Here is a 15486-nt window from a genome sequence, read left to right as displayed (position 1 = left end):
GCAATTGAATATCTCTTCCATAAACCTGTCCAAGAATGCCTAAAATGCACAATGAAATGTAACTCATTTGAGTTCATGGAAACAAGACGTAGCAGTTGCATAGCTGTGTGAAATTAATGTCTGGCACTGTTCCTGCGTTCCTTAGAGGTGCTAGGGATGCAGCGGAGACAGTCTGCACTGCTGATCCAGGCAGCACCACGTGTTTTTCTGCTGCTGTGTGTTGGATGGAAAGAGAAATGGTATTCATTGTTTCCAATGTTTACCTGAAGTCTGGTAGATTAAAGGGGAGTTTTCTAATGTATAAGAGCATAAAGTGTCAAAATTTTAATCCAGAAGAAATTCAAAGAGTTCCCAATAAAAGGCTTTTTATTTCTGCTATGTGGGGACAGACTGCTGTTTCAAAGATTGTATGTGAATTCCAAGAAGGTAACTGCATTTTCTGAACTGTTGCTTAAATTGTATTCTAGCACATTTCATTCTAGACTACTCTGTAGTAGCACAACTAAAAATATTTTTTTCTGCGAAGTGTGCCAAACATTTTGAAATCTTTACAGTCAACGTAGTCTCTGTTCATTATCAGCTAAGTTCAGTCATTGCATCCACAGAAGCTTTACCTCATAGCAGTGACTGAAAAGAGCAAACTAGTATATATTATTCCAAGTTCTGCTTTAGGAATGAGTACTTTCGTCAGACTGCAGACAACAAACATTTTCCATGAACGTCACATTATCTACTTTTCATGATGCCTGGGTACAGAAAGCTTCCTTCATTTCATCTGTTTTCAGGCAACTAACTGCAACGTGTAAGTTTGGAGTCTTGGCAATGTAGGGATCTCTTATAGCCAATGGATACTATAGAAGGGTGGTTCCAAAGGGTAATTTGCAAAACTCTGAAGATGAAATACACCCTGAGTAGTTTACACTGGATCCATACAAAGTACAAGGGAAAAACATGGTTGCTGAAAGGGACACAGTGGAGCTGCAAAGACAAACGTATTTGATTTGCTGTTTTCCTTTGGAACATTTTCTTACACTTTTTTTTCAATTCACGAATGATTTGCATGATTTGACCATGGAGTGAAAAGGACGTTGCTTTGCAGGCTTCTGAAATGCATTTTCCAATGTCTGGAAGATAAGGGCCGGTGTGAGGCTTTCCTGAATGTTTCTTCTGCTGTGCTAGGACCTCAGGTTCTGAGCAGCTCTTGCTTTTCTCCGCTTTCGTTTCTCTCCCACAGAAGCTAATGTAATAACGCTAACCTCCCCTACTGGACATGTTGTAAGGAGTAATTATCTGGCATTTATAAAGCATGACATAAGTGTCAAGCAATGTTCCTATTAAGAAAATACTGATAAGTAGGTAACTTAGGACATGTTAAACTGATTTGTTTCAAAACTTTGGTGATGTTTTAAAATAGTGGGTTTAATTGAATTATTTGGGGGATTTTTTAAAAAATATCCAGCTGTCAGGAATTCTAAGAAATATTTTGAAAACATCATAATGTTCTGAATAAACATCTTATGTATGCAGAAGTTGAAGGAAGGTAATTTCTTTGTGTTATTTTAAATCACAAATAGGGATACCAGGTGTAGCATACTTCCTCATACCTTTGCTAGCAGATGTACCTCTTTATACTAATTCATAAGAACTTTAAAGTACCTACTAGTGATGATGAAAAAAAATGTTATGAAAATACTTAGAACTGATAATCTTTAGGATGGAAATGTATTAATCTTGTTCTGTTTATATGTTTTATTACCAAAAAAAAAGTACAAAATTAGCTCTGCTGAGATCTGTATTCTTTAAAGTTCTAACAATTCAAAAGTAGCTTTCTGGACAGTGAAAAAACATACAGAACCAGCCAAAGATAACCAAAGGCATGTATCATTCCTATAAGAGTTCACTGCTCTTGCTAGCCTCCACCACTCCTCCCAAAAGTAGGCATTTTCAGCGCTAGGACTCCAGAATTGGAGTTGCGTCAGTTGGCAGCTTAGTACATTGATTTGTTTTATACCAGTATAACAATGATCAGGGTGTTTTGACTGATTCTATCAGTGGCAGCACATGACCTAGAAACTAAAGTAGATTTTTCATATTAACAGGTCCTCGTCCATTTAGGCTTTCTAGATCACAAATAATATCACTGCCTGGCTGGAAAAAGGGTCATCAGTTTTTCTATCTAGCTGCAGTGTCATGTGCTTCCAGTGACATGGAGAGATGTCTAGGCTGGGTGCCTGGATGCTTCTGGGTGCTCAGGATGCTTCTGAGTTGATTTCAGTTCTGACAACGGAAAGAATGGTTTCCACAGCCAAACTGGATGCTCAGGGGAGAGCAGTGTGATTGAAACTTGTTCTACTCCATCAGCATTAGCATTTAAATTCAGATTTTCACATTTAAAACCAATCTCTTAGTTGTTCCTGCTTACTGTGATTTCTTTCACATCATGGAACACTTTATGTTCACAGACTTATCTTTTTAGATGAAATTAAACCGGGAGATGAGCTCCAGGGGTATACCCATATATGCTGCACTGGTAGCTCCTTGGTCCATGGGGTCAGGCTAGACTAGTCCAAAGCAAGCTGCATCAAAAAGCACAGAGAGACAGTGTCTGCTTCTCAGCACCAGCCGTTTCACAGTTGTGCTGCATTACCTGTTTACATGACAATTACACTACATTAGAATCGGAGTACTTTCTACATTTATGTTGCATCTGAAGGATTTCATTCTTTTGTTGCGTGGAATTCTCTCAAGGCTAAAGGACGTTTTTCTGTCTTGACAAACACTCCCACTTTACATACCAAATAGGTTTTATGATATGACATAAATTGGATTGATAATTCTCAAGTTGCCATTCCAGTTACTTCACAGGTTCTGTAAGTACTGGCATGCATATTCACAAAAGTTGAAGCACTCTGGAGTGCAGTAAGGTATCACTGTTAAAGAATCTAAGGATATCTGATCTTCCAGCGTACCAATAACCATTTATACTGTAAGTGAAAAGTTGTTGGGGGGGGAGTGGATGGTGGGGGGGACAGGACGTTGGGGGTACACAATGACACCCATATTTTTCCTGTTCATATTAGGAGTGTCTTGCTCGTTGGAATAAATGGAACTGTTTTCTATGGCTGTGGTGTTTGTATTACTTGACATTCTTCAACGTTTCGTTATCCTTAGCAGGTATAATTACAGTAGAAGTTTAGGCTGCTTTTTTTCATTCCATCTGTTGAAGGCTTATTTAGTTCTCTTTCTCAAGAGCACAGAAAGTACTAAAATGAATCCGAGAATGTTTACAGCTAGGTTTCTTATGACCCAGGTCATATTGTTGTCTTGAATCAGTTTTCTCTCTCATCCTCAACTGAAGACAAAAAAATGGCTTAATCTTGCGGGGTTAAATAAAAGGAGGAATGCGGTACAAGGAAGATTCCTTTTATGCAAGCGAGCAGGGATGACTGAAAGTGCCTGTGGGCATTTGGTCTCCATTGGCTCTCACAGCGAATGCAATGATGCCCACAGATAGCCTGTATTGTTGTCAGTTAAATGGGATCATGAGTGTCTGAAAGGTGTTTGAGAATGAACTGAAAATCATTTTCACAAGTGGATGATTACTTCTGCCACATGTTAACCGAACTCTATCAGAGTGGCCCAGATTTTTGAGACTGCATTAATTGCTCTTTCAACCTTGACTGAGGTTTCTCTTTAAGAAAGGCCTTTGCTGGACTAAACTGCTACACGTATTGATTTTTCTTTCTATATTTTTTTCATTGTTTGTGATAAATGAAGCCTTTTACAAGTAGAGAACTTACCATTCAAGATGTAGATAGATTGCTTCATTCCTTAGAATAAAAAGGCTGGTCTAAAAATGATCTCTGTAGAAGTAGTAAGTCCTTTCTCATTTCTCCAGCAGTGAATAGCTCCAGTATTCCACACTCAATTATGTTTTTCAGCTATTCATTAGTGCTGATTTTTTCATCAAAAAATATAACCCTGCACTCTCGCAGCATGGACTTAGAGCAAATAAGCCGCTCTCTCCTTTCCTGTGTGTGCCATCACATAATTGAAAATGAACTATAATATTTAGCAATAAGGTTTTGCATTTTTATAACAGGAGGAAATTCACTTTGAAAAATATTCAACCTTTATGTATTTAAAATATAGTGATGCTTGGACTTTTTGAAGAAAATGGTTGTTCATTTTGTTTGTTCTGTTTCCGGAGGAGAAAATTATACTGGCTGAAACAAGATGATATATAAGACATTTTTATCCAGGTGTTTCTGTGTTTTGTAGTGGAAATGTAAATTCTAGTATTTGTATTTGTTTTCCAGGAAAATGAATTTGAAATATTAAATGTTTATTTTTCTATCATACTATAAGCATTGTGAGGTATAATCAGGTAAATCTGTGACTTCATACAAACCAAATTTTTACTTTTTAATTTGGGAGTGAGTAAAGAGAAAGTAATTAAATTATGTTAAAGAAAATAAAATTGTAGAACTGTTTTTAAGAGCAAAAGTCTCGGGAAAGTGATCATGGTTTGTACATTTGGTTGTGTTTTCATGTTACAAAACTGTGTTAGAAAATCTTTACATTGGGGTAGCACTTAATGACTCAACGTGTTTGATCAAGCTCCTATTTTCTACGAGCTGTGTAAAAGCAGGTGTATTAGTCTTATGTTACTGGAAACTATTTAAGTAATACAGAAAGACTGAAGAAGGCAACCAACATATACATACTAACTATAAATATGCTTTCTAATGTGCACATGTACAGATATAGATGTTATGTATACATACTATATTCATATATTTTTACAGAATTAAAGTCTGCTGTCTATATGTTTCTATGTACATTAGAAACCAATCCTTCCTGACTTATTGTCAGTCTACTCATTCAACACACTCAAAACATGGTCTTAAAGAGAAGTCAAAATAAATCTATTTAGTAATAAGTAATTACTATCCAAGTGCTCAGATACAGTGGAACCATTTCAGCATTTTCCTTCTCAGTGCATGGTTGAACTGTAATAATTCAAGAATTATTGTAGATTTTCCCAACTCTGGAATCCAAATTAACATGAGAAGAATTGTAGTAAATGGTGAGGTTAGTTTTTAGAAACATGGAATTGACTACTGCTGAATATCAGCTTCTTCTTTGTTATCGCACAGGATACTTCACCTAAAGAAAAGTACAGTGTTTGAAGGAATGACTGTTTATTGTTGCTGCTGAGCGTATTTGTTTAAAATAGCCTGAACACTTAATGCTATGCATCTCTGCACGTTTTTTTGGATGGAAAGAGTGAGTGGGGCTTGTAGGTGAATACAGATACACATATGGGCAGAGAAATAGCAGGCTGCAGCTCTGTGAGTTTGTGACTGAGGATCTTTGTGGTACTGAGGATAGTTTGTGGTACTGACATTTACCTGAAACCTGTGAAAAATGATGCAATTCCCCATCTTAGAAATAAAATATTCTTCAGCTTAGCTCTGGGACTTAGTTCACTTCTGAATCTGTTAACCGCTTAATTTTCTGCACCAGCTGTGAAACTCAAGTTCATTTAAATCTGGAAACTCGCTTTTGTAAACTTTTTCTGTTGTAGACATCAACGGCAGTTTCTACAAATCCTAGATATTATTGTCCAAATTTAACAGTGTTCTTAGGTCCTTTGCTTCCTATTTTTTTCAATGGAAAATAAATGGGGAACAAAATGTTCAAAGAGGACTCTGGAAGTGTAAGATGTTTGTCTCCTCCTGGGTATAAATGTTAGACTCTGGAGTAAGAATTAATATCCTCATCTTTCAGGAGCTTGCACACTAAAGATGAGCACAGGATATATCCCTTGTAAACGGCTGAAACTTTCTACATTAGAAAAAACCTGCAACCATTAGAGGTGGCATTGGAAGATGGATTAGTAACGTCATTATAACTGTGTGTTTCTAGTGATTTGTAAAATCAAGTCACATAAGGCTTTGCACTTCTATACTAAACCCCAGCTCTGTCTCATGAATGCTACTTTGTTTGTTACCTAATCTTATCTAAGACCAGTGGATTTTAATGCTATGCAGTTAATGTTCCACCCCTTTGTTTCTTAAGGAAGCTCTTATTTAACACCTTAGTTGGAAGTGATTTATAGGAGGAATAAGAAGTGCACGTTACTATTGAATTTCTTTTTTGTATGCTTTCTTATTTTATAATTATGACTTTACTGTAACTTGTGATAGTTCTGCCTGTACTGCAGGACCATATGCGGTATATCTTACCTGAAAAGTAATTTAAAAAGCAACTGACCCTTTCTCTGATAGCAAATGTTCTTTTAAGATCTCTTATTTTAAAAGCACCTTTCTATACCAGGCTCAGTTAATAATGAAAAAGAATTGATTAAACCTGGCATTTCTAAGGTTGGGTTACTCATTTTCTGCCGAGTTCCTGTTAGAACGTAAAGTCACGTCCACTGATGATACCAGAATTACTCTCAAGTAAGAAGAGCTGTGTTATTCTATGGCTCTTTTACAGTCATTTAAGACATGCCAAGAGGGTGGAAACATGTCAGGATATCTTTGCATTGTGGCATTTGAGGACTGTGTATTTCCACAGTCCGTGGGGCAGTTGTCCTCTGACAGCTAAAATCAGAGATACGTAAAGGATGTTCTGAGGGATGTGTTGGCAGAACCACCATGAAGAACAGGACAGGTTTAGGACTGAGAGAGCCCAAAGGCCACCTGTGGACCCTTTTACTTTTCTCCCCCCAGTCATTAATCTTCAAGGCTGAGTGAAATTCATCAGTCATTCCCCCCTTCACCCTATGGCAATAGTAAAGAGATGAATGGGGGCAGCAGGAATGTGGTACGCTTTGGGGGAAGTAAACGCTGTTATGGGGTAACGTGCCTGGCTCTTCTGAATCATATATGAAGAGCAAAGCAGTTCGGGGGGCGGGGGGGGGGGGGGGGGGGGGGAGAGGGAAATGGGAATATCCACCTATCAGTCTGTGAGATAAATGCTTCCTTAGTTGCAAAACATTATAAATTTTCAAATAAACCCCAGTAGGCCCCTTTTTGGGTACCCTTTCTGACATAACACTTACTCCTTTCTCTTTATTGAATTTATAATAATCACAGAATTAAGAAGTTAAAAAGAGTGTGGCAGGATCTGGACTATTGAAAGCAAGCTACATCAACTGGTAATGGTGTACACAAACCTGATTTTCCGTACTCTCATATGAATAAAAAGCAGAGTAACAAGTGAGGCAGAGTTTCAACGCAGGTGCAGCAGGAGTTGAAGAAGGGCAAGCCGTCGGTGTCGTAGTAATGACGAAGCTGCTTGTGTAATCTGACAAACCACCGTAGTTAATAAGCATTATGTGGAACATTTATGTTAGACAGAAATTTGTCCTTTGTAATACCTAAAGTGGCGAAGAACGTGCCTGAGTGTATGCCAAGGACAGGTGGAAAACAATGTTTTGCCTGTATCTTACTTGCCAATTTCACGAGATGTTGGTTCATTGCTCTGTTTTTTTTACTGAGTTAAAAACCACCAGGAAACAACCCCCAGAAGCGATCAAAAAGTAGAGGGCAGCAGACCCTATCCTCTCATCACAGAGGCACCTGTCCATCTATCATCCAACAAACCATCTATGATTCTGGTTATTGCAACAACTTCATAATATACATGCCAGCATCCTCTGAAGAGTGGCCTGTGAAGCCAGCATTCACTGGTCTGAACAGTTTGGCTCTTGGTTCTGCCTTTGACCCACGTAGTTGTACTAGATGCCTTGATAAAAAAAGCTGGCCAGCCAGAAGGGACGTAACATAGGTAATATTTTGCTCTCCTGTCAGGTTTTAAGCAGTAGGTCCTTACCAGTCGTAGCCTCTTGCTTGTAATCCCAGAGCTCATCCTTTTCCTTTTGCTGTCCTTGTTAACAACAGTGCCACATAACCACAGTGACAGAAAAAAAAGTGTCATTATAATGCCATAAAACTTGCTGCAACTTCTTGGGAAATGAGGGTGCTTTCTCTACTGCCAAAGAGTATCAACAACTGTGGCTTTGCATCTCAGTAGTTGATACTGCTGATTAAATCATCTGATTAAAAGCCTGGAAACTGCCAATGTGAGACAAGGAGTTTTTAGTAATCTCACAGTCTTTATAGCGAGGTATTTCTGTTTGGTAAGTTAGATTCCCTTTACTCTTGAAGAAAAATTAATCTTGTGTGTCTCCTGGCATTTTTTGAACATTTTCCCAAACTGCCACTGTGACTCACAGACTAGAGAAACAGAGAAATACTAGCAAATCTATGGAAACCAAATGGAAAAAAAAAGTGTTGGGGAGTTTAACTTTTCTAACGTTTAGTATTTCTGTGTAGTCAAGTGTTCTACTTTAAGCTGTTTTGTCTATTTTCAGATGCAATTGGTGAAATAGAAGTGATAACCAAGTTAGTCATCTCAAACAAGGTCTTTTGTTTCTGCTTTTTGTCTTACTTTGAATGAAAAGGACTATAGCTTTGCATTTCTATTGTCTGAGTAAATAAGAAAAAAATACCTTCTTAGATATGACAATAGTGAAGAAGCAGCTCAGTAGGTAGAGCAAATTAATACACTGTTTTGTATTGGGTCCTCCTAATAAAATGCTTCTTATTAATGGAAAAACATTCACTTTATTTCCTTTGCAGATATTTGTACGCTCTAGGACAGAAGGTTTGGAAGCGGTGGAAAAAACGCTACTTTGTTCTTGTTCAGGTTAGTAGTCTGCCGTGAAATCATTTTTCTTATGTATGGTGTCTGCCCCCATTAGTAAATCAGTATCTTCATGCAACGCTACTCCAAGCTTCTTACAGCATAGAGACATCCAGGGTATTTTATTTTTTTTTAACGTATGTAGTAAACAGAAATGTCACTGAGTTTTACATATATATGAATGAGTCCCTACACTAAGCAATGTTTCAACTGAAACCTAGACATTTCTGAGTGGAATGTTGTGACCTTGAAACGTTCTGCTGACAGCCTTCTAGCAGCACTCAATTTAAAATAAAGTTATATTTCACAAAGTGGATTGTACTTGCTGTTACATTTATTCTATCTCAGCAAAGATTTTCTGCCTTTAAAATTAAAGCAAGCATAGTTACTATTAAGAACTTTTTCATAAATGTTTTTTGAATAATGCTATTTCTTGTTCTTCCTTGCAATATTAAACTGAGTAAAATTATGTATTTGTTACAGAAAATCTAGGGTAGCACTTGGTCTTGGCCACAAAAATGTGCTGCACTGATTTTTCATAACTTTTTGTCCAGACCTTGGACTGTATTTTCACATCCTAGTGAATGGTGACATTAACATGACATTAGAATAGGAATAGAAAAGTAGATTCTGAGCGGTCAAAACTGAATGATTTCTGTGAGGTTTTGCAATTATTTTGTCTTTGTGCTTGTCTTCAAATTGGAGTTACAAATTTTATGTTCTTCTGCATCAATTCAGAGAATGCTATTCTTCTATGTCCTCTGTTTTGTTGACAGAAAACTGTTAGTGTGAGTCTCCATAAACATCATACAAAGGATGCAGCCTGTTAACAAGGCTTTTTTAAGAATGAAGGTTTCTAAAACTACTTTACAGAAAGCCTGATTCCTTTCTCTACCACTCTGTCGGTCACACACACCTGGTCTCCTCCTACTCCTAAATGATGAAAATTGTAAGGATGTAAAAAAATCCTGAGCAGGGTCTTTAATAAAGTAAAGTTAAAAGCTGAGAGTATTTGTATATTATTCTTGCCAAGCTTGATGTCAATACAGTGTTCTCCCTGGCTGCAGTGGGAATTGGCTTGCGTATTGATAATCAGTGGGTAATCGTTACAAGGTTGAACAGGATCTTCTGGAAAGTTTGCTGAATTCATTTAAGTTCTGATTTTACCAAGGTCCTCCATGAAGAGATGAGGCCTTTTTCTGATTTTATTAACATTTGTTGGTTGGGAAGATGTCTATACAGGACAGCTATTAAGGCATGGATGTGAAAGGAAAGGTACTTCAAGTTGCTGGAGAGAAAAAAAAAAAAAAAAAAAAAAAAAGAAAGCCTAGATGTTCGCTTGTCCATACTTTTCTTCAGCACTCCTACTTTGCAACCCCCATTACACTAAAGGAAAGACTTTGTTCTCTTCCTCTAAGCTACAGGTGTCATCTGAGTTTTAAAGTGCACATCTAAGAGACACATAATCTTTCTCTGTGTGTGATATGGAGCCATCTGGGAGAACAATTTATTCCAGCCAAATGAATTTTAACTATCTTTTGCTTTCTGTGCTGAAATTGCAATACTGGAGGGGAACGTTACAGGAGTTTTCTGACTGTGATGGGAATTAGACATCTATTTCATTTTAAAGCAGCTATCAATTCAATAAGACTATGTAAAAAATACCATGTCAGATCAATATTTACTGTCCAGACAGCTGTGGTACGTAACTTGTCAGTAAACTGAAGTCAGTATGTGTGAAATAAGCATTCATTAATTAATATCAATCTGTTGTATTGATATGCTATTGACATATTGATGAGTCTTCGTCTATAAATTAGCTTTTAGCTTATATTAGTAAAACATGAAGGCCATGAAATTCAGTTATAAGACAGAGGCTATCAGTATGATTTACAAACATTTTGGAAATTTAACTCAGGAGTGAAATTAGATGAATCATGTTGATTTTTCAGGAGTGTGATGTGAGGAATGTGCACCTTCATTATTGTTACACATATTAGAAGTTGTTTGTGCTTTCTGAAAGAACAGCTCAATATTATAGGAAGGTTACAGAGTCTGGAGATTTTAACCTTTTCATTTTATTCCCTTTTCTTCCTTTTACAATCCAGTCACATCTCTAAAAGGTTATTAATTTCAAACTGGAAAATGACAGGGATGTAACATGTTAGGTAAAAAGCCTCAGCTGGACATGCTGTGTTTTACTTCATTTACTGTCTGATAATATCTTCCTCCAGTAATCTGAATGCATATTCACTTCTGTCATTTTAATATCATCTGTTCTAATGTTTTGAAAGCCAGTCATTTGTTTCATGGATTTTTTTTTTTCTAAACACACCAACCACACAGGCTAATTCTTGCTGTTGAGCTCCTAAAGTGGGCTGCCCAGTGATGCCCTATAGAAGGGACCACTGTCAGCCTCCAGGTTTGCAGTAACAGTTCCTCCCAGCACATTAAACAGGGTCTTTCTGCTCCATGGGGACTTCCCCTAGTGACACTGCTCATAAGTCATGTCCACATTTCTGTGCCTATCTGTTTGTCATGCATGCACAGATTCTTGTTTTTCCACTTTGTTACAAAGTAGGTAGAACAGCTGGTAGTCAGGTGTTTGGACCTCTGGAAAATTATGAAATTCAGGTCGATGCAGTTGTAGGAAGAGGATTGACGTGTTTTCTGTCAATAATTACTTGTTGAAAAGGTGGTTTGATTCTCTTTTTGTTTGAGAATGTGTGGTACATAGTCCTGACTTTTGAGTACAAGTTATTCTGTGAAGTATTGATGCTAATTTGCTGAATTCTAAGGAAAAACTACCTACAGGTCCATTAACTACTAACAATACACTTAAACCTGGTCATAGATCTGTATTAAAAAGTGTCATTTCAGATTGTGCTGGTGGTTCTCTCTATAATAACTGATAGCAGCCACTGATAACCATAAGGAAAAGCTTTTAAGAGATCACAAGTGTAAACAAATGAGGCAAATTCTGTATTTCTTTATTTTCTTGAGACTTTTTTCCCCCAACAAAATTTTATGGAGTTTTCCTATTTGTTTCTTTGTGGGAGTGGCTTTAGAATGTCTCATTTTCAATAAAAAGATGAAGTCTAAGAGTGATTGTGAAATTAATATCTTTTAATAAACTGTTCCTTTAAAATAAGAGTATGCATTTGAAATACATTTGAAAAAGTAAAATCAACAGGATTATAATGTCATAGAGGTGAGGTTACAAATGAACAAAGACACATAGCCCAGATCTTCCACAAGCTTATCTTCAAAAACATTCAGTGGCTGAAGAAATCTGAAAAAATAAATGGGCATCGTATGCATTTCCACGATCAGTGTCTGCTAGCTTCCTTTTTGATGGCTTAGTTTGCCCGTACAGTGTGGTTATATGGAGTTGTTGACATGTGGGTGCTTGCCATGTTGTTTTATTTGACAAAATAGAATAACTTAAAAAATGTTTCTACTGCGGTATCAAAAATTAACTCTGCAAGGTTCAGTTCACAAGAAGAGGAGAGGAGGGAGCTTCCATGGGATATGATTCTAATTGCAAAGGATTTAGTGGCGTGTGACTAACTGACTTGTGACTGTGCTCATGCGTGAGGGCAAATACGGTTTTTGGGAATGTAAAGAGGGGACTACCAAGCAGTAAGAGAGGTGATACTGCTGCTGAGCCTGGAGCAGAAGACATGGCACAGGGGCTGAGCCTTGTGTCGGCCCCCAGGGCCCTGTTACCCCCTGTCTGGGGGGTGCCAGGTGGGCAGCTAGCCACCTCCTAAGGCACAGCACAGCTTTTTTATACACTCCGTAGTCACACTTAAATCTCACTGGTTCTTACAAGTCTCATCCCCATTTAAAGCTGCAGTGTTTGTTGTTTTTTTTAAAGGTACGGTGAGTGGTTTTTTTTCACCAGCATGTTCTGTCGGGAAGGGGGCTTTGTTAGTAGGGGGCTCTCTGCTCTAGGGTGGATCTTTTAGTATGCTAATCGCAATAGTTCACACGTAGTTCCAGTAATTTTCTGTTTAGTCTCATTAACCTTTTGGTTCTCCTTGAGCTTAGCTTCTTTTGCCCAGGCTTCACCTATTTACGGTGTCTGTTCTCTTTCCCAAGGCCATATTTTATTAACTGTTAAGATTTAACGAACATCCTCTGTTTTCCACATATCTTTCTTGTTTTTCACTATAGATATTTAGTTTTTTGGCTTTCCCTCTCTTTTTAAAAGTAAATAATTCTTTTATCAGGACCCACTGGCCCTGACTGTCCCCGCTCGGCCCCTGCAGGCCCTCCTCACCCTGCCCACAGCCCAGGACCCCGTTTCAGCCTGCTGGGCCCATCATCCCTGCCCCAGTGTCGCCATGACAGGGCTGGTCTGCAGCTCCCCTCAGCCCTGCCGGCCCCACTGGCAGGCCCACATCCCCCCCTGCCAGCCCAGGGGTAGCTTCAAATCTTTAAACCAAAATACAGCCATTTGCTAAAATAAATACTATAAACAACAGCAAAACTATGGGCTCAATGCACAGTGAGCTGATACTGTCATGTGTGTTGTGCTGGAGGGCAGGCTGGCTGGTTGTAATAGTCCCCTCTAGCCTGAAAGTCTGAATACTGAAGGTGACGGTCTGTATTGGTTTTGGTGTTTATTTATGTTTAGCTCTCTCCTTCTTACAGCCCACTGAAGTGAATGTAGTAAATTTTATGTGGAAAGCTGGCACTCTGTTTTAGTTGCCTGACAGTGTCTCTCAAATTCTTTTCTCCTATAAAACTGCCTTTGCTTAACTAATGTATTAATTATACTGGAATGCCTACGTTTAATTTCTGTCACCTGTAAACTTCTGCTGTGGTTCTGGAGACATGGGTTCAGCATTTGAGGGCTGATGGCAATTTTGCAGAGAGAGCTGTTGCACTTGTTCCTTATGCTTGTACGCACTGTGGCAGAGGGTGTTCAATCACTTTACACTGCACACATAGCACTGCATAATCCTGTTTTTTAAAAAAAAAATACTTAAAACAATTAAATATTTTTAGATCTTTATGCAGATAATACTCACACCTTCCGTCCTTATTTTCCAAAAGTGTCCATCTTTTACAGAGAGTCAAAAATCTTTCGTCAGTAGCAGCTGAAGTCACTGGTCTTGGAGGTGAAGTGGTGTACAGCTACAGCACCAGCAAATACATGAATTAAACTGAAATCAGCTATCAGAATTTTACTTCAAAAAAGGATCATTCCTGAAGCTGTAGGCAAAGCAATGAATCTAGGTAACAGCTAACTGAGCAGTCAGCAACTGAGAGAAAGACAGTCCATCATCTATCAGGCAAGCTCCTTGCCTATCCTTAGATCTTTGCCTAATTTTATGAATATAAGAAATGATATTATAGTTCAAAACAAGTCAGTTGGCCAGGTATCCTACAGTCCTTGGAGGTGAGAGTTTCAGAGGCCCATGTAAATTCAGTTGCCTTAAGTTTCTAGTGTTCACAGATTCACAGGCTCTTCCTTCCAGTCACCTGTTGTAGTCTTTCCAGCTTTTCATTTAAGGCTGGGAACATCTCCGTTTTGTTTAAGTGTTTGCTTTTCCTCTCCAAGCTGTTGCATTCCTTTCTTTATCTTTCCAGTCACTTTTTCCTCAGCAATCCTTATTGCATTCTGTTCTGGCTAGGGAGTCTTAAACCATGTGGTGACAGATTCTCTTCTCATTGCTTTATCATTTTTTGTAATACCTGTACTTGATGAGAAGTAACTGATGTTCATGCCAGCTGCAAGCTGCTTGGCCTACACAGTACTATATCCAGTGAGCCAAGTAACCTGGAGATGGATGTCAACACAGGTGCGAAAATGCGGAAATTAGACAATAAAATCAAACTGAAGGTTCTGGTACTTACCATCTTTAACTAAATGGGCCAGATTATGTGTTCATCTTTCCAGCTGCATGATAATCATGGCATTCCATCTGCAAACAGTACTTTTATACATAAAAGTCCTTTTTTTCCAGGTTTTTAGAATACAGGAGGGTTTTTTTCTTTCAAAGTAAACTGAGCAGTTTGGTCAGTACCACAGCACCAAGCATTTTCCCTACCAGAACCTAATTTTGCTTCCTTTAAATTTTTTGTAAAGCAACAGCCCAAAATACATTGTATTTCAGGAAACTGCAGAAAGATGTGTTTATGGCTTTCTTTTTTTTTTTTTTTCCTTCCTTTTATCAGGAAGGGGAAAAAATGCAAAGTTTTTCACTGTAAATGTTTCTGGGGGAAAAAATGGGATTTATTTCTTCAGCACAACCGAAAGCTAATTTAAACCATGGCACACTGGCTACACAATTCTGGAATGGAATTCAGCAATTAAGAAGTCCTTTCTTATTCAGGTTAGCCAATACACGTTTGCAATGTGCAGTTACAGAGAAAAGAAATCTGAGCCTCAGGAACTGATGCAACTCGAAGGATACACTGTGGATTATACAGCTCCTCACACAGGTACTTCTCTTGATTTTGAAGTACAATATGTTTGTGCAAAACAGCTGATTCAATTTGCTCGTTTTGATATAGCAGCAAAAAGCCCAAGGTTCTTTGGCAATTATTCCACTAGGATTTTATGGTGTGAAAAATCATGCTTTTACAAAGAAGCTTGCTGTGAAAAGATTGAGCAATAAACTTACCCTAAGGTTGTCTGAAACGTTGTAAGACCGTATATGGTACAAGGGAAAAATTATGAATTCTAGTCAATCTTTCCCTTTTCTCTCTATTTTTGATGGTGGAGGCACGTGGCAGTGTACTTTGAAGTGTATT

General features: G+C 38.1%; 1 protein-coding gene across 4 annotated transcripts in view; it reads left to right on the top strand.

The window, feature by feature from the left end:
* Positions 1-15486, top strand: part of CADPS2 (calcium dependent secretion activator 2) — a 327139-nt gene that overhangs the window by 190591 nt on the left and 121062 nt on the right. For all 4 annotated transcript variants that reach the window (XM_080393905.1, XM_080393904.1, XM_080393903.1 and 1 more), the window contains exons 9-10: positions 8655-8721; positions 15066-15174. In XM_080393905.1, the coding sequence (XP_080250031.1) occupies positions 8655-8721; positions 15066-15174 (176 nt within the window). The remainder of the gene's footprint in view (positions 1-8654; positions 8722-15065; positions 15175-15486) is intronic.

The sequence above is a fragment of the Falco punctatus genome (assembly GCF_963210335.1).
Source record: "Falco punctatus genome assembly, chromosome: 6".
Taxonomy (NCBI): domain Eukaryota; kingdom Metazoa; phylum Chordata; class Aves; order Falconiformes; family Falconidae; genus Falco; species Falco punctatus.
The sequence above is the reverse complement of the archived record's forward strand: the minus strand, read 5'-3'. Positions and strand labels throughout refer to the sequence as shown.